The 25,333-nt window shown below is 44.0% G+C and overlaps 3 protein-coding genes across 7 annotated transcripts in view; 1 reads left to right on the top strand and 2 right to left on the bottom strand.

Moving 5' to 3' along the window:
* Positions 1-4,456, bottom strand: part of LOC144679843 (copine-3-like) — a 98,197-nt gene extending 93,741 nt beyond the window's left edge. The window contains exon 1 of one of the 2 annotated variants that reach the window (XM_078540690.1): positions 4,245-4,456. The gene's annotated coding sequence lies outside the window, so the exon portion shown is untranslated. Of the gene's footprint in view, positions 1-4,209 lie in introns of both variants that reach the window. The other variant, XM_078540691.1, reaches the window with a different exon arrangement.
* LOC144679844 (copine-3-like) overlaps positions 1-25,333 on the bottom strand; it is a 750,377-nt gene that overhangs the window by 162,076 nt on the left and 562,968 nt on the right. The gene's annotated exons all lie outside the window — the stretch shown is intronic.
* The window catches only part of rmdn1 (regulator of microtubule dynamics 1), a 60,381-nt gene continuing 53,188 nt past the window's right edge, over positions 18,141-25,333 (top strand). For 3 of the 4 annotated variants that reach the window (XM_078540687.1, XM_078540686.1, XM_078540688.1), the window contains exons 1-2: positions 18,141-18,294; positions 20,866-20,983. In XM_078540687.1, coding sequence (XP_078396813.1) covers positions 18,172-18,294; positions 20,866-20,983 — 241 coding nt within the window. In that variant the 5' untranslated portion in view covers positions 18,141-18,171. Of the gene's footprint in view, positions 18,295-20,865; positions 20,984-25,333 lie in introns of those variants that run through there. The other variant, XM_078540689.1, reaches the window with a different exon arrangement.

Raw genomic sequence — 25,333 nt, 5'->3', positions numbered from 1 at the left:
AGATATGGACTCAAAATATTAACTGTCTTTCTCTCCACAGATGTTGTCAGACCTTGAGTTTTTCTAGCAATTTTTGTTTTTGAAAGCACTTGACAAAGTACCACATAAAAGACTGGTTAACAAAATTGAGGCTCATGGAATTGGAGGGTCAGTGTCACTTTGGATAAAATCTTGCTTAAGAACAGAATACAGCAAGTTGTGGTAAATGGCTGTTTTTCAGAAAGGAGGATGGTAGACAGTGGTGTTCTCCAAACTTCAGTGCTAGGACTACTGCTTCTGTTGATATATACAAATGACTTGGATATTGGAATACAAGAGTAAAATTTCAAACTTTTCCACAGTTTGATATCAGTGGCAAATAGTTAGGATAAGACCAATTATCTGGAACAGGACATAGATAGGCTGGCAGAATGGACAGAAAACAGGTAGATGGAATTTAATATAGAGATAAGTATGAGGTGATGAATTTTGGCTGAAGGGATAGAGAGAGGCAATATAACAACTTATATTTATATAGCACATTTAAAGCAATGAAACACCCAAAGGTGCATGATAAAACAATGTACGACACTGAGCCACATAAGGGATATTAGGTCATGACCAAAAGTTTGTTCAAAGAAGTAGGCTTGAAAGTGTGTCTTAAAAGGAGGAAAGTGAGATAGAAAGGTAGAGAGTTGTAGGGAGGGTATTTCAGAGATTGGGCCTAGGCAACTGAAGGCACAGCCAATTGTGGAGCAATTAAAATTGATCATAAGAAATAAAAGTAGAAGTAGGCCATTCAACCCATTGATCCTGCTCTGCCATTCAATAAATTCATGGCTGATCCGATTATGGCCTTAACTCCATTTTCCTGTCTGTCCCCCTGGAATTCCTTCTCAATCAAAAATCTGTCCAACTCAGCCTTGAATATATTCAATGGCACAAACTCCACTGCTCTCCGTGGTAGAGAATTCCAGAGACTAACAATCCTCAGAAGAAAATGCTCCTCATCTCCACCTTAACTGGGAGGCCCCTTATTTTTAAACTATGTCTCCTAGTTCTAGATTCCCCCATGAGAGGGGGACCCTCTCAGCATCTATCCTGTCAAGCCTTCTTAAGTTTTTCGGCATTTCAGTAAAATCACCTTGCACTCTGAACTTCGATGAGTATAGGCCCAATCTGCTCAACCTTTCTTCATAAGACAACCATTCATCCCAGAAATCAGCCTAGTGAAACTTCTCCGAACTGCTTCCAATGCAAGCATATCCCACCTTACACAAGGATGCTGGAATTGTACGTAGTACTCCAGGTGCAGTCTCACTAGTGCCCTGTATAATTGTAACAAGACTTGTATACTTCACCCCCCCTTGCAATAAAGGCAAACATGCCATCGAAATTTCTTCACTCAGAGGGTGGTGAACCCATGGAATTCTCCACCACAGAAGGCTGTGGAGGCCAAGTCACTGGATTTACTTAAGGAGGAAATAGATAGATTTCTATATTCTAAAGGCGTTAAGGGGAGAGTGCAGGAGTATAGCGTTGAGATAGAGGATCAGCCATGATCATATTGAATGGCACAGCAGGTTCAAAGCGTTGAATGGCCTACTCCTGCTCCTGTTTTCTATGTCTCTATTTGCCTTCCTAATTACTTGCTCTTTTTGTGATTCATATACAAGGACACCCAGGCACAACTGGTGAGGCAATGGCATAGTGGACTGGCAATCCAGAGACCTAGGGTAATTCCATCATCTGCCATGGCAGATGATGGAACTTGAATTCAACAAGTCTAATGATGACCATGAAGCCATTGTTGGTTGTTGTAAACACCTTCTGGTTCACTAATGTCCTTTAGGGAAGGAAATCTGCTGTCCTCACCCAGTCTGGCCTACATGTGGCTCCAGACCCACAGCAATGTGGTTGACTCTTAAAATACCCTCTGAACTAGGAATAGGTAATAAATGCTGGCCTGGCCAGCAACACCCACATCCCATGAACTGATAAAAAAAAAGTTTCCTCTGTATTGCAACATTCTGCATTCTCCATTTTAATTTTCTATTTTATTCTTCCTGCCAAAGGGGACAACTTACATTTTCCCATATTGTACTCAATCTGCCAAAATTTTCCCCACTCATTTAACCTATCTAGATCCCATTTGAAGACACTTTGTATCCTCTTCACAACCTGCCTTCCTACAATAGTCAGTCCCTTCATCCAAGTCATTAATATAGATCGTAAATAGTTGAGACCCCAGTACTTATCCCTGTGGCACTCTGCTAATTACAGATCAATCTGAAAATGACCCATTTATTCTGACTCCGTTTCCTGTTAGTTAGCATTCCTCTATCCACACTAATATATTAGCCTCCAACACCATGAGCTCTTCCATTGATTTATACTCTTTCGAGTTATCAACAGTCACAGATTGCAACTCTTTAAGTACAATCACAGTTCTTGGTTTTCTGGGAGTGGGACATGAACCCACAACTGAACCTTTTCTGGTTAGGCCACAATTGGAGTATTGCATCCTATTCATCATCACATTGCAGGAAAGATGCGAGGGTCCTTGAGGTGATGCAGCAGAGATTTAGCAGGATGGTTCCAGGGATGAGGGAATTTAGCTACAAGGTTAGGTTGGAGAAGCTGGGTTTGTTCTCTCTGGAACAAAGGAGGTAATAGAAGTGTGCAAGATTGACAGGTTTAGATAAAGTAATCAAAGAAAATCTATTTCTGTTAGTTGATGGTACAAGCACTGGGGGACATAGATTTAAGATCATGTGAGCAAGATTTTTTTCCCCCCCATATAGCAAGTGGTAATTACCTGGGACTCACTGTGGAAGCAGAGACAATCAATGATTTCAAAAGGAAATTGGATGGACAATTGACAGAAATCACCTTCCAGGGCTACGGGGATGACGCTGGGAAATTCTTTCGAGTTACCAACAGTCACAGATTGCAACTCTTTTCGAGTACAATCACAGTCCTTGGTTTCCGGAAGTGGGACATGAACCCACAACCCTCTGATTCAAAGGCCAGGGTGCTATGAACTGAGCCACAGCTGACACCTCCATGCAGGGAAATGGGACTGCTTGGATCCAAGCTCGAGAGAGAGAGAGAGAGAGTCAACATGGATTTAATGTGCCATAATGAGCATGACTCTACTGATACCAGTCTTAGCACAAGAGTCCAAATAAAACTAATCATGATTACAGGACCAGTTCCCAAGCGAGATAAAATACGTTTCCCTCAGAGTAGCAGCTAGGTGGAATATAATTCCCATCAGAAGTAAAGGTTCTGCCAATAAAGCTTTTTGAAAATGAACTAGACAAATAACTAGTCATCACTGAGACTGAAATTTTCTCTATTGGATGGGTATAAATAGTCAGATATTCAAATGAACATTAAACTTCTAGTTCAGTGGGTTTCAGAAATGAATCAGATATAAAATCATATAGATCATAGCTTAACTCAATTATAAACTCAATTTTAAAGCAATTGCACATGTGTAGCTCGAGTATTTCTGCAGGTTTCAGAAACTGTTCCATATTATGAATGGGGTGAATTCCGCAGTGATCCAAATGGGCGGCCCCCCGACCATCATCAACTTCTCCGGAAAACTAAGGAGGGGCATAAACGCAGAACTCGACAGTAACGCCATATCCCGAAAACGAATGAAAAATTGTTCCAAACACATCATCCCGAAACACATTTATAACCAGTTCTACGATGCAAATGGAGTCCTGCATTTGAACTTGTAGCAGGGAAATGGGACTGCATACGAATATTTTGATCCACAAAGTACAGGCTCATTACATCTGTTATATAAAAGTTAATAGAAACTCAGCCAGCTGTGGCAAACGTTCACTCATCTACAACACTTCTCCTATGACGGTTTCTGAAATTAAGCCAATTAACCACTTGTACACCAACACATCACATTTTAATACTGCCCAGTCTGTGCGACATTAGCCCTTCCCCGTGGTAAAACACAGATCAGTTGTTTATTTATGCAACTCCCATTTCCACAACTTCCTTCAGGCAGCATTAACTAGTAAATAAGAGTAAAATAATTCGTGCAGCCACAGAAAAGCTTGCATTCTTGCTTCATGAGTTAACATTCTTTTGACATTGACTACACCCTAAAAAGACGCGCACAGAACATTGCGTTAAACAAGGCATCATCACAGTTTCTTTTTGTTAAAGAGTAAACTAGCAACAGAATAAAAGTCCTACTTTCCCGGTGTAAGGCAGCAGGAAAACGCACGTACCAGGGTGACAGGTAAAGCGGCGAACAGGATTGTAAATGGTCTGCACTAGTGTCACTACCGCTTCATTCAGCACTTCCTGTGGCAAGAGCCAGCTCCCTCCCCTCTGCAGACACACACACACAGAGAACCAGCGGCTGGAGGCAGTCCAGTTTCGGGACGCAGACTTCACTGAGTGTATGAACTGGTTTGCTGCCTCACCCAGAGAAACGCTCCTTTAAAAACAGGTTTCAGAAATATAGTTTAGGAGCTGAGATTAAAAATCCTACAATACACACGTAAAAATACTGAAATTTCCAGATTAATAATTCAAAGCGAGTTTTTCCTCCTCCCTCCCGACACTTTGAGGTGGTGTCTCTTCCAAAAGGCCGTTCTTCACATCCTGAACCCAACTACTTCAATTTTTTCATTAACAATCTAATTGAAATTTGGCTCAACTGGTTTATGGTTGTGGGTGGAGAAAAATAGAAAGCTGTTAAACTCAAGAAATTGGGCGGTGTTTATTTGAAGAGTGACGCTAATTGATTGAAAAGGTATTAAAACGAGAAGTTGTGCTCATTTTTAGAGTGATATGCTATTACCATTATTATACCTCATTCTATTACCCCAGTCAAACTAAAGGAAATCTAGATGAACTAACGGGAAGGTTTCAGCGTGTCACTGCCCACCTGAACACCTGCCAATTTTCAAAGATTCCCCGAACCTTGCCTAAGTCCAATGGCCAACGTTAGACCTCAACCTCCCGACCAGAAAAAAATAAGTTGGTAGGTAATGTTGTCCAAAATGGGTTGAGCTTTGTATAGTGTATAATAACATATCTGCAAGTGCCATGCAATCTATAATCTGCCAGAATCCATGTAAGGATGTAAACTTTTCCCAATTTATGTTGAATTTGAAAATGGTGATTGTTGAAGAATCTGTATTTGCACTGCAGCAGGTGGCGATTTTGTGACAGTGCAGGTAGTTCAATAGTGATTCTATATTTTATGTCAACCTTAACCATAAAGTGCAATTAATTCAACGATATAAACTCAACAGCAACCATATCACAGTTAGGGTTGGGTATTTGATATGCATTTGCTTAATTAACAGTAGGGGACACCAGTGGATTGGTATAGTCCCACCAAACGAAAAAATGGGTCCGTCCCCTTTTTAGAGGGGCATGACTAATAAAAGGCAAAAGCATAAAACAAAAAAACTTAAAATTAAATAATAAGCACCTGTGTTCAGACATGTCAACCTCACTGTCTTATAAATCACACGGACATACAAATTAGGAGCAGGAGTAGGCCACTTGGCCCTTCGAGCCTGCTCCATCATTCAATAAGATCATGGCTGATCTGATTGTAACCTCAACTCCACATCCCCACCTACCCCCGATTAACTTTTTACCCTCTTGTTAATCAAGAATCTATCCACCTCTGCCTTAAAAAATATTCAAAGACTCCGCTTCCACTGGCTTTTGAGGAAGAGAGTTCCAAAGGCTCATGACCCTGTGAAAGAAAAAAATCCTCATCTCTGTCTTAAATGAGCGACCCCTTATTTTTAAACAGTGACCCCCCTAGTGCTAGATTATCCCACAAGAGGAAACATTCTCTCCACATCCACCCTGTCAAGGCCCCTTGGGATCTTAAAGGTTTCAATCAAGTCGTCTCTTACTCTTCTAAACTCCAGTGCATACAAGCTTAACCCATCCAGCCTTTCCTCATGAGACAACTCGCCCATTCCTGGTATTAGTCTAGTAAACCTTCTCTGAACTGCTTCTAACGCAATTACATCTTTCCTTAAATAAGGAGACCAGAACTGTACACAATACTCCAGATGTGGTCTCACCAATGCCCTGTACAACTGAAGTATAACCTCCCCACTTTTGTAATCAATTCCCCTCACAATAAAGGATAACATTCTTTAGCTTTCCTAATTACCTGCTGCATGTGCATACTAATCTTTTGTGATTCATGCACTAGAACACTCAGATCCCTCTGAACCTCAGGTCTCTGCAATCTCTCACCATTTAGATAATAAGCTTTTTTATTCTTCCTGCCAAAATGGACAATTTCACATTTGCCCATGTTATACTCCATTTGCCAGATCTTTGCCCACTCACTCAACCTACCTATGTCCCTTTGTAGCCTCCTTATGTTCCCTTCACAATTTACTTTCCTACCTATCTTTGTGCTGTCAGCAAATGTTCCTTTGGTCTCTTCATTCAAGTCATTTATATAAATTGTAAAAAGTTGAGACCCCAGCACTGGGGTTTCAGGAAACAACCTCTTAAAAATCAAGAGATTTGCTATAAAAATCATGAGCAGCTTTTCTTTCAAACATGAACTGATATAGGTTGACAGTTGGTTTATACATCTCATTAGTGGAATTGTTCTGAGTTTATTTTTTCATTAATTATCTTGCAGAGTTTTATACAGTCTTTTCTGGGGTGTGTTTTTTCAATGCTATTGTGTCCTAATTTATCTAGTTATTCCCTTTAGCTCATATTTCAACACCAGTGATCAGATTGATTGTTCTCTGCATTGCCTCTAGGCCTTTGGCCTCTTATGTTGTACAAGGCGGTATAGAATTGTACAAAGTGCTTTTTTCGTAATCTATCCACGGTGATGTACAGATTCAGCATGACTTGTGGAACCCAGAACATTTTTATATATTAGGAACAGGAGGGCTCGTGTTGTTAGTGTTTATCCAGATCATAAGTGATACCTACTGGCCTTTACTTGCAAAAAGAACTTTTTTATCAAAATGTTTTTTGACACCAAACATTATAAGTAGAAGAGGTTTTGTTAACAGTGGGTGCTATCATAATGACCATCAGAAGTGAGTAAGATAAAGAAGACACACCCTCAACTAATTAATGAATATCCACTGGTTATAAGACATCCCTGGCCAATTTCAAAGTGGTCAATGATGTCAATGGATTATGGAAGTCTGCACTTAATAATCTGAGTGCTGAGCTAAGGGAGTTGACACTGGATGATCTACAATGAATCCCAGGATGTCTGTTGGTTAAGTCAATTATCACTGGGTGCTCTTTCTCATTCTCGGGGTGTCATGAGGGTGATATCATTTGGCACTGAGTGCTTTGAGACTAATCTCTGGTGTCTGAAGATTAATTTAGTCTGCATTGGAGGTTGACTAACTGTTTCCCCGGGCATCTGGGAATTCATGAGATCTGTCCTGGGTATCTGTGGGTTATTTCAGTCTGTGTTGCATGCTCTCAGACTGGTGCCTGGTGGTTAATGAAGGTTTAATTAACCTTTGGCATCTGTGAGTTGACTCAGTGAATGGTGGGTGCACTCAGTCCGATCCAGGATTAAATCAGGACTGGGTACTCCCAGTCTGACCCTGGGTCAAATCCATAGTGGGTGCTCTTGGTCTGATCCTGGATAAAATCGGGACTCGGTGCTGTCAGTCTGACCTTGGGTTAAATTAGGACTGGGTGCTCTCAGCCTGATCTTGGATTAAATCAGGACTGGGTGCTCTCAGTCTGGTCCTGGAATAAATCAGGACCGGGTGCTCTCGGTCTGATCCTGAATTAAATCAGGAGTGGGTGCTCTTGGCCTGATCCCAGATTGAATCAGGAGTGGGTGCTCTTGGCCTGATCCTGAATTAAATCGGAACTGGCTGCTCTCAGTCTGGTCCTGGATTAAATCAAGACTGGGTGCTCTTGGCCTGATCCTGGATTGAATCAGGAGTGGGTGCTCTCAGTCCGACCCTGGATTAAATCAGGAGCGGGTGCTCTCCGTCTGATCCTGGATAACATATGAACATACGAACAAGGAGCAGGAGTAGGCCTTCGGTCACTCGAGCCTGCTCTGCCATTCAGTAAGACCATAGCTGACTTGATAATAACCTCAAATCTGCATCCCGCCTTCCCCCAATAACCGATCAATCCTTGCTTACCAAGAATCTATCCACCTCTGTCGTAAAAATATTCAAAGACTCTGCTTCCACCACCTTTTAAGGAAGAGAGTTCCAAAGACTCACAACCCTCTGAGAGAAAAAATTTCGCCTCATCCCCGTTTTAATGGGCGACCACTTATTTTTAAACAGTGACCCCTAGTTCTAGATTCTTCCACAAGAGGAAACATCCTCTCCAAATCCACCCTGTCAAGACCCTTCAGAATCTTATATGTTTCAATCAAGTCGCCTCTTACTCTTCTAAGCTCCAGTGGATACAAACCTAGCCTGTCTAATCCTTCGTCATAAGACAACCCGCCCATTCCAGGTATTAGTCTGGTAAACTTTCTCTGAACTGTTTCCATCTTTCCTTAAATAAGGTGACCAAAACTGTACACAGTACTCCAGATCTCACTACTGCTCTGTATAACTGAAGCATAACCTCCCTACTTTTGTATTCAATTCATCTCGCAATAAATAATAACATTTTATTAGCTTTCCTAATTAAGACCATAAGACCATAAGACATAGGAGCAGAAATTAGGCCATTCGGCACATCGAGTCTGCTCCACCATTTAATCATGGCTGATAAGTTTCTCAACCCCATTCTCCCGCCTTCTCCTCGTAACCTTTGATCCCCTTACCAATCAAGAACCTATCTATCTCGGTCTTAAATACACTCAGTGACCTGGCCTCCACAGCCTTCTGTGGCAATGAATTCCACAGATTCACCACACTCTGACTAAAGAGGTTTCTCCTCATCACTGTTCTAAAAGGTCTTCCCTTTACTCTGAGGCTGTGCCCTCAGGTCCTAGTCACTCCTACTAATGGAAACATCTTCCCCACGTCCACTCTATCCAGGCCCTTCAGTATTCTGTAAATTTCAATCAGATCCCCCCTCATCCTTCTAAACTCCATCGAGTATAGACACAGAGTCCTCAAACGTTCCTCATATGTTAAGCCTTTCATTCCTGGGATCGTTCTTGTGAACCTCCTCTGGACCCTCTCCAGGACCAGCACATCCTTCCTGAGATACGGGGCCCAAAATTGCTCACAGTATTCTAAATGTGGTCTGACCAGAGCCTTATAAAACCTCAGCAGCACATCCCTGCTTTTATATTCTAGTCCTCTCGAAATAAATGCCAACATTGCATTTGCCTTCCTAACTATCGACTCAACCTGCAAGTTAACCTTAAGAGAATCCTGGACTAGGACTCCCAAATCCCTTTGCACTCCAGATTTCTGAATTCTCTCCCCATTTAGAAAATAGTCTATGCCTCTATTCTTCCCACCAAAGTGCATGACCTCACACTTCCCCACTTTGTATTCCATCTGCCACTTCTTTGCCCATTCTCCTAACCTGTCCAAATCCTTCCGCAGCCTCCCCACCTCCTCAATACTACCTGCCCCTCCACCTATCTTTGTATCATCTGCAAACTTAGCCAGAATGCCCTCAGTTCCTTCATCTAGATCATTAATGTATAAAGTGAAAAGTTGTGGTCCCAATACTGACCCCTGCAGAACTCCACTAGTCACCGGCCGCCATCCTGAGAAGGACCCCCTCATCCCCACTCTCTGCCTCCTGACAGACAGCCAATCTTCTATCCATGCTAGTACCTTGCCTCTAACACCATGGACTCTTATCTTACTGAGCAGCCTCCTGTGCGGCACCTTGTCAAAGGCCTTCTGGAAGTCCAAGTAGATAACATCCATTGGCCCTCCTTTCTCTAACCTACTCATTACCTCCTCAAAGAATTCTAACAGATTTGTCAGGCATGACCTCCCCTTGATGAAACCATGCTGACTTTGCCCTATTTTACCATGCATTTCCAAGTATTCTGAAATCTCATCCTTAATAATGGACTCTAAAATCTTACCAACGACCGTGGTCAGGCTAATCGGCCTGTAATTTCCTGTCTTTTGCCTCACTCCCTTCTTAAACAGAGGGGTTACATTAGCGATTTTCCAGTCCTCTGAGACCCTCCATGACTCCAGTGATTCCTGAAAGATCACCACTAACGCCTCCACTATCTCTTCAGCTATCTCCTTCAGAATTCTTGGGTGTAATCCATCTGGTCCAGGTAATTTATCCACCTTCAGACCTTTCAGTTTTCCTAGCACCTTCTCCTTGGTAATGGCCACCATACTCACCTCTGCCCCCTGTCTCTCTTGAACTTTCGGGATGTTACTTGTGTCTTCGACCGTGAAGACTGACACAAAGTACCTATTCAGTTCCTCCGCCATTTCTTCGTTCCCCACCACTACTTCTCCAGCATCATTTTCCAGCGGCCCAATGTCCACTTTTGCCTCTCTCTTACCCTTTATATATCTAAAAAACTCGTGCAATCTTCTTTCATATTACTGGCTAGTTTACCCTCATATTTAATCTTCTCCCTCCTTATTTCTTTTTTAGTTGTCCTCTGTTGGTCTTTGTAGGCTTCCCAATCCCCTGGTTTCCCACTGCTCTTCGCCGCATTGTATGCTTTCTCTTTAGCTTTTATGCTGTCCCTGACTTCCCTTGTCAGCCGTGGTTGCCTTGTCCTCCCTCTAGTATGCTCCTTCTTCCTAGGGATGAATTTTTGCTGCGTCTCCCAAATTACTCCCAGAAACTCCTGCCATTGCTGTTCCACTGTCTTTCTTGGCTAGGCTCATCTCCCAATCAATTCTGGCCTGCTCCTCCCTCATGCCTCTGTAGTTGCCTTTATTCAACTGTAATACCGTTACATCTGATTCCAGCTTTTTCCTCTCAAATTGCAGGGTAAATTCTATCATATTATGGTCACTTCCTCCTAAGGGTTCCTTCACCTTAAGCTCCCTTATCAAATCTGCCTCATTACACATCACTAAATCTAGAATTGCCTGTTCCCTAGTGGGCTCCACCACAAGCTGCTCCAAAAAGCCATCTTGGAGACATTCCACAAATTCCTTTTCCTGGGATCCACTACCAACCTGATTTTCCCAGTCTACCTGCATATTGAAATCCCCCACGATCACTGTAACCTTGCCTTTCTTACATGCCTTTTCTATCTCCTGGTGTATTTTGTGCCCCACATCCTGACTACTGTTCGGAGGCCTGTACATAACTCCCATTATGTTTTTTTTACCTTTGCGGTTCCTCAACTCTACCCACTCAGATTCTACATCATCTGACCCTACGTCATTTCTTGCTATCGATTTAATTTCATTTCTTATGAACAAAGCAACCCCACCCCCTCTGCCAACCTGCCTATCTTTTCAATAGGATGTATATCCTTGGATATTTAGCTCCCAGTCCTGATCCCCTTGCAGCTATGTCTCCGTGATGCCCACCACATCATACCTGCCAATTTCAATCTGCGCCACCAGCTCATTTACCTTACTTCGTATGCTGCGTGCATTCAAAAACAACACCTTCAGTCCTGTATTTCCCGTCCCCTTTCTCTTGTTGTCCCTTTATCTGATGTGCTTGAAGTTAGATTCCTAGCCCTTTCCAAACACTCTGTCCTATTTTGTGTTCTGGAGACTTTAATAGCCTCTCCTGGGCTCTCCTTTTCAGTTTTTTCATAATTTTCCATGAAGTTGAATCCATCCTCCCACATGCTAACCTGCTGCTTTGTTTCCCATTAGTCACACTTCTTGGAGTTTTATCCTTCCCTTCCCCACCACTTTCTAGTTTAAAGTCCTGTTGACCACCCTATTTACCCTTTTCGCTAGAACATTGGTCCCAGATCGGTTCAGGTGGAGACCGTCCCAACGGTACAGATCCCTCCTGTTCCAATACTGATGCCAGTGCCCCATGAAATGGAATCCCTCTTTTCTGCACCATTCCTTTAGCCACGAGTTTACTTCCCTTATTCTCACGTCCCTATGCCAATTTGCACGTGGCTCAGGTAGTAATCCGGAGATTATAACCCTTGAGGACTTGTTCTTTAATTTAGTTCCTAGTTCCTGATAATCCCCAAGCAGGTCCTCTTTCCTAGTCTTACCTATGTTATTTGTCCCGATGTGGACCACAACAACTGGATCCTCCCCCTCCCTCTCCAATATCCTTTCAAGCCGGTCAGAGACGTCCCTCACCCTGGCACTGGGCAGGCAACATACCATGCGGGACTCTCGATTCTGCTTACAAAGGATGCTATCAATTCCCCTAATTATAGAATCCCCTACAACTACCACTTGTCTTTTTGCTCCCCACTCTTGAATGGCCTTGTGTGCCACGGTTCCGTGGTCAGCTGGCTCATCCTCCCTATAGCCCTGTTCCTCATCCACACAGGGAGCAAGTAACTTGTACCTGTTGGACAAGGTCAAGAGCTGAGGCTCTTCTGTTCCTGAACACAGGATCCCTCTACCTGCCTCACTTGCAGTCACACCCTGCTGACCCTGACCACTGACCGAACTTGAGGTTCTTAATCTACCGGGTGTGACCGCCTCCTGAACAAAGCATCCAGGTAACTCTCCCCCTCCCGGATGTGCCGCAGCGTCCGGAGCTCGGACTCCAGCTCATCAATTCTGAGCCAGAGTTCCTCCAGCAAACAACACTTGCTGCAGATGTGGCCACTGCAGCTCGCAATGGGATCTGCCAGCTCCCACATCATACAGCTACAGCACATCACCAGCTCGGCCATTTCGACTTAGTTAATTAATTTATTAATTAGCTTTGCAGTGTTTTTTTTTCAAATTTGTTGCAGATTTCCTACCAACCAATCAGGTCACAGCTTTCCTGCTGTATCTGCATACTAGCCTTTTGTGATTCATGCACTAAGACACCCAGATCCTTCTGCATCTCGGAGCTCTGAAATCTCACCATTTAGATAATATGCCTCTCTTTTATTCTTCCTGCCAAAATGGACAATTCACATTTTCCCACATTATACTACATTTGCCAGATTTTTCCCCACACGTTTAACCTATCTAAATCTTTTTGCATCCTCCTTATGTCCTCTTCACAAATTACTTTTCTACCTATCTTTGTCATCAGCAAATTTGATAATCATCCCATCCATCCCTTCATCCAAGTCATTTATATAAATTGTAAACAGTTGAGGTCCCAGCACTGATCCCTGTGGTACCCCACTCATCACATTTTGCCAACCTGAAAAAGACCCATTTATGCCTACTCTCCAATCCTGTTAGCTAGCCAATCTTCTATCCATGCCAATATGTTACCCCCTACACCGTGAGCTTGTATTTTCCGCAATAACCTTTGATGTGGCACTTTATCAAATGCCTTCTGGAAATCTAAGTACAGTACATCCACCAGTTCCACTTTATCCACAGCATGTTACTTCCTCAAAGAACTCCAGTAAGTTGGTTAAACATTAATTTCCTTTCTCAAAACCATGTTGACTCTACCTGATTACCTTGAACTTATCCAAGTGCCCTGCTATAACTTATCTAATAATAGCTTCTAACATTTCCCTAATGACAGATGTTAAGCTAACTGGCCTGTAGTTTCCTGCTTTCCGCCTCTCTTCCTTTTTGAATAGTGGAGTTACATTAGCTATCTTCCAATCTAATGGGATCTTCCTCGAATCTAGGGAGTTTTGGAAAATTAAAACCAATTCTTCAATTATCTCACCACCCATTTCTTTTAAGACCCTAGAATGAAGTCCATCAGGACCTAGGCACTTGTCAGCCTGCAGCTCCAACAATTTACTCAGTACCGCTTTTCTGGTGATTGTAATTTTCCTGAGTTCCTCCCTCGATTCCATTTCTTGGGACATTACATGTATCCTTTATAGTGAAGACTGATGCAAAATACCTGTTCAATTCATCTGCCACCTCCTTGTTTTACAATATCAATTCTCCAGACTCACTTTCTATAGGATCAACACTCACTTAATTAAGATAAAAGCAAAATACTGCGGATGCTGGAAATCTGAAACAAAAACAAAAATAGCTGGAAAAACTCAGCAGATCTGACAGCTTTTGCGGAGAGGAACACAGTTAACGTTTCAAATCCGTACGACTCTTCATCAGAACTAAAGAAATATAAAAATGTGGTGAAGTTTAAGCTGGTTGAGGGGGATGGGACAGGTCGAGCTGGATAGAGGGCCAGTGATAGGTGGAGGCAAAGAAGAGATTGCCAAAGATGTCATAGACAAAAGGACAAAGGGGTGTTGATAGTGGTGATATTATCTAAGGAATGTGCTAATGGTGACATTAAGGGTAGAAAGCAGGACAAGCTAGTGACAGATGGCCCTAGTGGGGGTGGGGTGGGGGGAAGGGATTGAAATGGGCGAAAAGGTGGAGATAAAACGATAGATCGAAATAAATTCTTCCTCAATCGAGGTTTTCCACCCACGGTGGTTGATAGGGACCTCAAACGTGTCCGGTCCACCTACCGCACATCCGCCCTCACGCCTTCCTCTCCCTCCCAGAACCACGATAGGGTCCCCCTCGTCCTCACTTATCACCCCACCAGCCTCCGCATTCAAAGGATCATCCTCCGCCATTTCCACCAACTCCAGCACTATGCCACCACCAATCACGTCTTTCCTTCACCCCCCTCCCCCCCCTCCCCCCCACCGGCAGCTTTCCACAGGGATCGTTCCCTCCGGAACACCCTGATCCACTCCTCCATCACCTCCTACACCTCAAACCCCTTCCACGGCACCTTCCCATGCAACCGCAGAAGGTATAACACCTGCCCCTTTACTTCCCCCCTCCTCACTGTCCAAGGGCCCAAACACTCCTTTCAAGTGAAGCAGCATTTCACTTGCACTTCTCTCAATTTAGTCTACTGCATTCGCTGCTCCCAATGTGGTCTCCTCTACATTGGAGAGACCAAACGCAGACTGGGTGACCACTTTGCGGAACACCTTCGGTCTGTCCGTAAGCATGACCCAGACCTCCCTGTCACTTGCCATTTCAACACTCCACCCTGCTCTCATGCCCACATGTCCGTCCTTGGCCTGCTGCAATGTTCCAGTGAAGCTCAACGCAAACTGGAGGAACAGCACCTCATCTTCCGACTAGGCACTCTACAGCCTTCCAGACTTAACATTGAGTTCAACAACTTCAGATGATTAACTCTCTCCTCCATCCCCACCCCCGTTCCGATCCCCCTTTTTCCAATAATTTAACATTTTTAAAATATATTTTTCTTTTCCCACCTATTTTAAAATTTATTTCGATCTATCGTTTTATGATGAGTTTATCCAGCTATTTTTGTTTTTGACTCACTTTATTAACTTGTTTCTTTTTAAAATATTTATAGAAACTCTTACTATCTGTTCTTTTATATTTCTGTCTAGCTTTCTCTTGTACTCTAATTTCCCCCCCATATTAATCTTTTAGTCATCCTTTGCTGTTCCTTATATTCTGTCCAATCTTCTGACCTTCCATCTTTCTTCACACAATTATGTACTTTTTCTATAAATTTGATACTATCTTTAACCTTTCTAGTTAACCATGGATGGTGTGTCCGTCCCTTGGACTTTTTCTTACTCGTTGGAATGTATCAATTTTGTGTATTCTGAAATATCCCCTTAAACATTTGCCACTGCATTTCTATTGACCAATCTCTTAACCTAATTTGCTTTCATGCCCTCATAATTGCCCTTACTTAAGTTTAAAAACATGGCCTGGTACCCACTCCACTCTCTCTCAAACTGAATGTAAAATTCAATCATATTATGGTCGCTGCTACCTAGGGGCAACTTCACTAAGAGATCATTAATTAATCCCATTAAATCAGGACTGGGTGCTCTGTGTGATCCCCGATTGAATCGGGACTGGGTACACTCAGTGTGATCCTGGGTTAAATCAGGACTGAGTGATCTCAGTGTGATCCTGGATTGAATCGGGCTGGGCACTCTCAGTGTGATCCTGGATTGAATCGGGACTGGGTATACACAGTGTGATCCTGGGTTAAATCAGGACTTAGTGATCTCAGTGTGATCCTGGATTGAATCGGGCTGAGTGATCTCAGTGTGATCCTGGATTGAATCGGGACTGGGCGCTCTCAGTGTGATCCTGGATTGAATCGGGACTGAGTGATCTCAGTGTGATCCTGGATTGAATCGGGATTGGGAGCTCTCAGTGTGATCCTGGATTGAATCGGGCTGGGCGCTGTCAGCGTGATCCTGGATTGAATCGGGACTGGGCACTCTCAGTGTGATCCTGGATTGAATCGGGACTGGGAGCTCTCGGTGTGATCCTGGATTGAATCGGGACTGGGAGCTCTCGGTGTGATCCTGGATTGAATCGGGCTGGGCGCTCTCGGTGTGATCCTGGATTGAATCGGGATTGGGAGCTCTCGGTGTGATCCTGGATTGAATCGGGCTGGGCGCTCTCGGTGTGATCCTGGATTGAATCGGGATTGGGAGCTCTCGGTGTGATCCTGGATTGAATCGGGACTGGGAGCCCTCGGTGTGATCCTGGATTGAATCGGGACTGGGAGCTCTCGGTGTGATCCTGGATTGAATCGGGACTGGGAGCTCTCGGTGTGATCGTGGTTTGAATTGGGACTGGGAGCTCTCGGTGTGATCCTGGATTGAATCGGGACTGTGCGCTCTCGGTGTGATCCTGGATTGAATCGGGACTGGGAGCTCTCGGTGTGGTCCTGGATTGAATCGGGACTGGGAGCTCTCGGTGTGATCGTGGTTTGAATTGGGACTGGGAGCTCTCGGTGTGATCCTGGATTGAATCGGGACTGTGCGCTCTCGGTGTGATCCTGGATTGAATCGGGACTGGGAGCTCTCGGTGTGATCGTGGTTTGAATTGGGACTGGGAGCTCTCGGTGTGATCCTGGATTGAATCGGGACTGGGAGCTCTCGGTGTGATCCTGGATTGAATCGGGACTGGGAGCTCTCGGTGTGATCCTGGATTGAATCGGGACTGGGAGCTCTCGGTGTGATCCTGGATTGAATCGGGACTGGGAGCTCTCGGTGTGATCCTGGATTGAATCGGGCTGGGCGCTCTCGGTGTGATCCTGGATTGAATCGGGATTGGGAGCTCTCGGTGTGATCCTGGATTGAATCGGGACTGGGAGCTCTCGGTGTGATCCTGGATTGAATCGGGATTGGGAGCTCTCGGTGTGATCCTGGATTGAATCGGGACTGGGTGCTCTCGGTGTGATCCTGGATTGAATCGGGATTGGGAGCTCTCGGTGTGATCCTGGATTGAATCGGGATTGGGAGCTCTCGGTGTGATCCTGGATTGAATCGGGACTGGGAGCCCTCGGTGTGATCCTGGATTGAATCGGGACTGGGAGCTCTCGGTGTGATCCTGGATTGAATCGGGACTGGGAGCTCTCGGTGTGATCGTGGTTTGAATTGGGACTGGGAGCTCTCGGTGTGATCCTGGATTGAATCGGGACTGTGCGCTCTCGGTGTGATCCTGGATTGAATCGGGACTGTGCGCTCTCGGTGTGATCCTGGATTGAATCGGGACTGGGAGCTCTCGGTGTGATCGTGGTTTGAATTGGGACTGGGAGCTCTCGGTGTGATCCTGGATTGAATCGGGACTGTGCGCTCTCGGTGTGATCCTGGATTGAATCGGGACTGGGAGCTCTCGGTGTGATCCTGGATTGAATCGGGACTGGGAGCTCTCGGTGTGATCCTGGATTGAATCGGGACTGGGAGCTCTCGGTGTGATCCTGGATTGAATCGGGACTGGGAGCTCTCGGTGTGATCCTGGATTGAATCGGGACTGGGAGCTCTCGGTGTGATCGTGGTTTGAATTGGGACTGGGAGCTCTCGGTGTGATCCTGGATTGAATCGGGACTGGGAGCTCTCGGTGTGATCCTGGATTGAATTGGGACTGGGAGCTCTCGGTGTGATCCTGGATTGAATCGGGACTGGGAGCTCTCGGTGTGATCCTGGATTGAATCGGGACTGGGAGCTCTCGGTGTGATCGTGGTTTGAATTGGGACTGGGAGCTCTCGGTGTGGTCCTGGATTGAATCGGGACTGGGAGCTCTCGGTGTGATCGTGGTTTGAATTGGGACTGGCTGTTATTACATTGGCCGCTAGGTGTCGGCAGAGGCTGTGCTGACTGCGCCCTCTGCGGGTGAGTGGCGGAGCTGCAGAGCTGGCGCGATGAGCATGGCGGCTGGAGGCAGAGCCGCTTTCACTCGGTTCGTGTTAAAAGCTGCCATGATCGGGCGGAGTTGGAGCTGTCGATTGAGGCCCTGCGGTTTTGGGTCCGGGGTGAGAGCGCAGGTGGGTGGTGGGCCCGATGTGTTATATCCGAGTCGAATTGGGGCTTTGACCGTCTCCTGTCCCGCTGGAAGTCTGAGTGCGCAGGCGCAGTGCAGGCTGTGTCCAGTTCCCAGTCTGTTGCTCTTGTAAAAATTTACATTGCAGGCTCCAGTTTAACCTTTGGTCTGTTGGTGGTGATGTGTCTCGGTTGCCAAGTCTAGTTGTTTATATTCCTGCAGCTTTTATCACATGAATTCCCATGTCTAACTGTCCAGTCATCCAGGCTTTTCTCTCCTCCAATATTGTTATAAACTAAAATTGTTATAAAATAAAATAAACTAATAAATAGAAAAATGCATAATTATTTTAAATGCCTCTGAGACTTTTCTGTGTAGCTCACATCATTATCCAAAAGATTAATCTTCAATTCCGACTGACTCCTGGACAATTCTGGAAGGCTGGCAACCCCAGCTATGTCCCATCCTTGTTACCACTGTCCTTTCTTATCTCCAGCCTCCCTTTCTTCAGAGTCCTTCAATGTGTCGTTGCTGGGTCCCCTGCCCCCAAACTTCAATCTTGAATCTCACCGATTGGATTTCCGCCCCTTCCATATCATGACCCTAACCTGTCACATGTTGGGACTGCCCTCGCTTTGTTCCACTCTGACAAATGGAGGGAAAGGTGTCTGCAAGAATTTGCATGTTTGAATTTCAAACCATGTCCTGCAGTCAGTCAGAGTGTAATTAGGAAATCTCCAGTAAGAAAAATAAGATGCATTTGTAGCGTATTCCAACTTAGCATGACTTAAGAAATTTCACGTTGGATAGCATGGATGCTGAGCACTGACGGTGTTAGCAGAGAAGGAGCAGTCAAAAAGCTGAAGGGGAGATTTAAATGCCAGATGACATGCAAATTAGAGAAGTTTAGAACAGATTAGCTGTGGTGATGGTGGTGGTGCAGTAAAGCTGGATGTCATTACCACCACATACAAGTAACTGGATATTGACCTTTTACCTATTGATAATGTTTAAAGTTTTGTATAAAATATTGCTGTAGAAAGTAATAAATTTGAAGGTTATAAGAAATCTTTGAAAAGTTAATTTTACTATCATGTGAATTATCATTGGTGCAAGAAAAGGCCATGCGTCGTTGCTGTTTGTTATCCTTCCTAATGCAAAAAGTGATAAATCACTTGCCTCTAAGTGCCACTATGATTTAATTCCTGCTTTAATGGTTTATTACCCATGGAAATGGAAGACAAGGTATAGCATGGGTTCAGTGTAAGAAATGAAACAAACCCATATGGGAGGAGAAGGAAGTACCATGTCAATTAATGTTTATAATCAAAATGACTGCCAAATCAATTCAATGCTTATTCTAAGCAACTGATGTTCTGGGTTGTTGGACTTACTCATGCAATGGCTGGCACGTTTTTCATCCTTGGCAGTACCATTATAAGGAAATACTAAACGTTTTCCCTAGAGAGATAGAATTATCTCAGATCCTTCTATGGCAATCATCTGATTGATACAATAGCCAACCAATTGAATATGCATCAGCAGTGGCCTGGCAGCAAGTTCTCTTGACCAGATGTCTTAAAGAGATATCAATCTAGTGTTATGACACAGCAGATGGTAAATGCTGAGCTGTTCAAACCGCAGAGGGAAACTTGAAACAACTGTCAGAACTAACTTTCAATTTGTATGTTTCGAGATGCAGGCTTTGAATTCAGTAATAATAAGACCACTGAGTCTTAAGAGATTTTTTATAAAACTAAATTAAACATTTATTAATAAAAGAAAAGATTGTAAGCACATACATATGTCTACAAATTACTGCTATGATAATTTTTAAATCCCCTAGTTAATCTGATTCCCAGTTACACCTTTGTTAAGGCAACAGTAAAACACACAGATTTTAAAAGACCCAGGCAAAGTTAATGATACCCTGAACAGTTGAATGCAAAGTGAGTTCTCTTAACTTCAGTCCCTGGAGGCAGCAGTTTGGTAAATGCAGGCTGAAGGCATTTCACACTTGTTAGATCTTAAAAATGCCTACCCTTACACACAGCCTTTGCTCCTTTATACATATTTTCCCCTTTGAATGCAAATTCCCATTGTTTCACTATGTCTTTGGATTTTATCTTTCTGATAATAAAAATCTCTCATAGCATTAAGTTTTACCAGCAATCTTTGGGAAAAATAAATACACTGTTTCTTAACTTCACCTGGCTCGGTGACACATTTCTCTCCTCCTTTGAAAACAATCTGGCTTGGTTTATTTAAAAATACAAATTTCTCCCTTTACACTTCACGTCCTACAACTTCCCCATGTTTACCTAATTAACAGTTCAAACGTAACTTTGCTTCTTGCATCAAAGCACCCAGACTAGCTGCCTCTAATTTATTTAAGACACACACACACACACACACAGGCACAGACTCTATTTTACAATAAATCCCAATAACATTATGGACATTATATCTTCCTGACAATAGGAAATGACATTTTACGATGATACTTTATTTGCTGTTTATAATGATTTTGGGATTTCCTTCTGTGTAACCATAACATTTTCTTTTCCATATCTAGGTTTTGGGAGGTGCTATAAATTTAGGAAGAGGACTTACTCTAACATTAATGACCTTTCTGGGTTATGAAGCTCACAGAAACTTTCCAGGACCTCTAATAGTTCATGCTGATCAAAAAGGTAAACATAGAATTGAAGGTTTACATTACAATTTTCTCGATGAAGCAACTGCATATTTACAAATTAGAGAATTGGACTAGCAACGATGCTAATTATATATTCTCTTTCTTCACTTATTGGTGGTCGTGACTGGCATTCTGAGCATTTTAAGATGTCTTGAATAAGGCCCTTCTTGCTAAACGTTGACTAAATGTTATATATAGTCTTGACCCCACAAAGATCACAGATTTATCCCCCTCCATGTTATAGAGGTCTACAGCACAGAAAAAGGCCCATCGAGTCTGCGCCGGTCAAACAAGCACCTAACTATTCTAATCCCATTTTCCAGCACTAGGCCCATAGCCTTGTATGCCATGACATTGCAGGTGCACATCCAAATACTTCTTAAATGTTATGAGGGTTTCTGCCTCTACCACCCTTTCAGGCAGTGAGTTCCAGATTCCCACCACCCTCTGGGTGAAAAAATTCTCCCTCACATCCCCTCGAAACCTCCTGCCCCTTACCTTAAATCTATGCCCCCTGGTTATTGATTCCTCCAACAAGGGGAAAAGTTCCTTCCTGTCTACCCTATCTATGCCCCTCATAATTTTATACACCTCAATCATGTCCCCCCTCAATCTCCTCTGCTCCAGGAAAATAACCCCAGTCTATCCAACCTCTCCTCATAACTAAAACTCTCCAGCCCAGGCAACATCCCGGTAAATCTCCTCTGCACTCTGTCTAGTGCAATCACATCCTTCCTATAATGTGGATTCCAGAACCGATGCAATACTCTAGCTGTGGCCTAACCAGCGTTCCAGCATAACCTCCCTGCTCTTATATTCTATGCCTCGGCTAATAAAGGCAAGTATCCCATATGCCTTCTTAACTACCTTATCTACCTGTCCTGCTACCTTAAGGGACCAGTGGACATGCACACCAAGGTCCCTCTGATCCTTAGTACTTCCCAGGGTCCTACCATTCATCGTGTATTCCCGTGCCTTGTTTGTCCTGCCCAAGTGCATCACCTCACACTTATCCGGATTAAATTCCATTTGCCACTGATCAGCCCATCTGACCAGCCCGTCTATATCCTCCTGTAATCTAAGGCTATCCTCCTCACTATTTACCACCCCACCAATTTTTGTGTCATCCGCGAACTTACTGATCAACCCTCCTGCATTCAAGTCTAAATCACTATATATACCACAAACAGCAAGGGACCCAACACTGATCCCTGTGGAACCCCACTGGACACAGGCATCCAGTCACAAAAACACCCCTCGACCATCACCCTCTGCTTCCGACTCCTCAACCAATTCTGGACCCAGTTTGCCAAATTTCCTTGGATCCCATGAGCTCTTACCTTCGTTATCAGTCTCCCATGTGGAACCTTATCAAAAGCCTTTTTTTGGGCACCCACCTGCAGCATATTAACAGTCCGAGTTCAGATGAGGAGGCCCACGCAGCACATGATTTTGGGCCTCGGAACTTAGTTTTATACAGAAGGCACAGTGGTAGGAGCCTGCGTGGGCTCATGCACCAATCTTCAGGCATGACCATGAGGGTCTGTGGTATTGTTGGCTGGGTCTTGGAGTAAGATTGCTGGGGTGGGGACGTTTGGAGGATGGGGAAGAAGGTTGCAGATCTCTGGAGTATTGTTGGGTCAGATGTGCTGTGGAGGGAGGGAAGTCAGTGGGTCTGGAGTGTTGGTGGGGGCTTTGGACTGTGATCGGGTGGGACTTAGATTAGCGAAGGAGATGACAATGGGCTGTACTATGTTGGGGATCTTCTGAGTGCTTCTAGGTTGGGGTGAGAGGGATGGTGGTGCTTGGAAATCAAGAGAGAGGTCGGGGGACTTGGAGATCAGGGTTGGAATTGTGGTCAAGTATCTCAGGACCAGGAGCAGTGAGGTGAGTATTAACCTTTTTCTTCATTTCTTTCTGCTTAGCATTGGTTTTCCCAGAGGCATTCAGCGCTAGTGTTGGCTGTCCTCAGATGGTCCTTCTATCTCTGGACTCTAGGCATAATACTTGATTACTGGACAGACTGCAGTCATACTCTGGTATCTGCTTAATACTTGTTTATTTGTATTGCAACTAAACAGGTTACAGAGTAGGCATATTGCTTCTGGGCATGGTGTTCAAACCTCTCTCTGTCTCTCGAGAGTCTAACACTTGACTGACTAATGTTAGTGGTACGTTATTATCCACGTCATATATAAGCATATCCCAACTGCTACCCTTTTATACTACACTGGCTGCATCGGATACCAACCAAAGTTGCAAGAGGGAGCAGAAGCGTGCATTAGGCTGCTTATTTGCATATGAAATTAGCCTAACGCCTGTTTCTGACGTGGGTAAAGGACACCTCTTGTTTACCAAAGTGGCACCTAGTAGAGCTAGGTCAGTGCATCCGTGACCCTGACTCCATTTTGGGCACATAGTGGCGTTTGTAGTGCCAAAAACCAGGTACTATGGAGCCAAATTTCATTATCTCTGTCTAGGTTCTGATTTTATACTTAATACCGTTTCTACTACTGCTACAAGAACAGAAATCAAGGATTTCAACTGCTGAAATTTTAGGTCACACTGATAAAATAATCCATCTGGAATCACTTCACAAATCTAGATTCAAATGCAATTGCAAATCCTTTCCAGACTACTAGACTGAAAGCCTCCTGCCTCTGCCCCTCTGAAGTGGAACATGGTTGGCAGCCTTGCCTAGTTCCTTGTAAGCACAGCTTTGCAGCACAGATTTGCCTTGGATCACCACAGGTTAGCATTCCTAATGATAAGAAGGCATACGTGGTGGCCGAAGTACAAAGATTTGCATTGATATGGTGAGTAAAAATGCTTTGAGCAGAGGAACCTTTACCCTAAGGACTCTGGGTCTAAACTCGATGGAGTTTAGAAGGATATGGGGGGATCTGATTGAAACTTACAGAATACTGAAAGGCCTGGATAGAGTGGATGCGGGGAAGATGTTTCCATTAGTAGGAGAGACTAGGACCCAAGGGCACAGCCTCAGAGTAAAGGGAAGACCTTTTAGAACAGAGATGAGGAGAAACTTCTTTAGCCAGAGAGTGGTGAATCTGTGGAATTCATTGCCACAGACGGCTGTGGAGGCCAGGTCATTGAGTGTATTTAAGACCGAGATAGATAGGTTCTTGATTGGTAAGGGGATCAAAGGTTACGAGGAGAAGGCGGGAGAATGGGGTTGAGAAACTTATCAGCCATGATTGAATGATGGAGCAGACTCGATGGGCCGAATGGCCTAATTTCTGCTCCTATGTCTTATGGTCTCATGATGTTATCTGACCTTGGAGGGTTTGAAGTTCCATTCCACAACATATTATAAATTCACCTATAGGACTGGATTTTGGTGGATGAGGTGGGAAGGTCACATTGGGAAACCGCCTGACCCTGCAAACTCATTTCCTTTAAAAAATACCTGCCCGCCATATTTTATCCCATGGAGACAGGGACAGGATGGAGTCAGGCCTGTGGCAGTAATGGAGGTGGGCAGATAGTGAGGCTGGCAGGCTAGAATGTCCACCTCTGCTTACTGGGACATCAGCCTAGTTTTAATGATGAATTGCAAGTCCTCAAACCCTCTCCCTCCACCCACCCGATATTCCACTCCATGATCCCTCGTATTTCCCATGCCCTTCATACCCCTCATGTCTCTTCTTTGCCCCCCCCATATTCTCCATGGCCCCTGTATATTCCCTCCATGCCCCCCCCCCCACCATATATCCTCTTTAGCCAATCACCGAATTATCCACTATGTGAAGACCTCAGGTGCCATGCCTTTGAAATGGAGATAATAAAAAAAATTGAATTTTTAACAATCTAATAGAGGGCTTACTCAAACACACTTCATACCGGAAAAAACTCATAAAACCTGTTCAAAATGTTTAAGTCCCCTCAGGTGAATCTATCTGTTGTAAAAGCAAACAAACAAACATCTAATTCACTTACTGCATCAAAGACAGATAGTCCCTTAATAACATCTTAAAACTGTCAATCAAAATGTGAACACAGCCCTCTGCTCAGATAAGTGGTTTCAAAGCTTTTGAAACTCAGCCAAGCAATCAGAATGGTCTCAGCTGTAATGGAAAACTCTGGGAAATGTGAACAATGGAGTCTTTTGAAACTGAGAAACCAGATAACCTTTTTATTAAGCTACACCAGATGTCCTGTCAATCAAAGCAGCCCAGGAGTAGGTGGGGGCTTTTTTCTCTAAGTGAAAGCGGCTGAAGTTTATTTTCCATTTTAAAAGGACTCTGGGAATGTAAATCACTCTAGGTGATTACACTGGAAATTCCAAGCAGTGTTTTCTTAAGTTTTTCATGCATAATTTTATCAA

This window comes from Cetorhinus maximus, chromosome 4, assembly GCF_964194155.1.
Source record: "Cetorhinus maximus chromosome 4, sCetMax3.hap1.1, whole genome shotgun sequence".
NCBI classification, from domain to species: Eukaryota; Metazoa; Chordata; class Chondrichthyes; order Lamniformes; family Cetorhinidae; genus Cetorhinus; species Cetorhinus maximus.
Note: the sequence above shows the minus strand (reverse complement) of the source record. Positions and strands in the feature narration are given on the sequence as shown.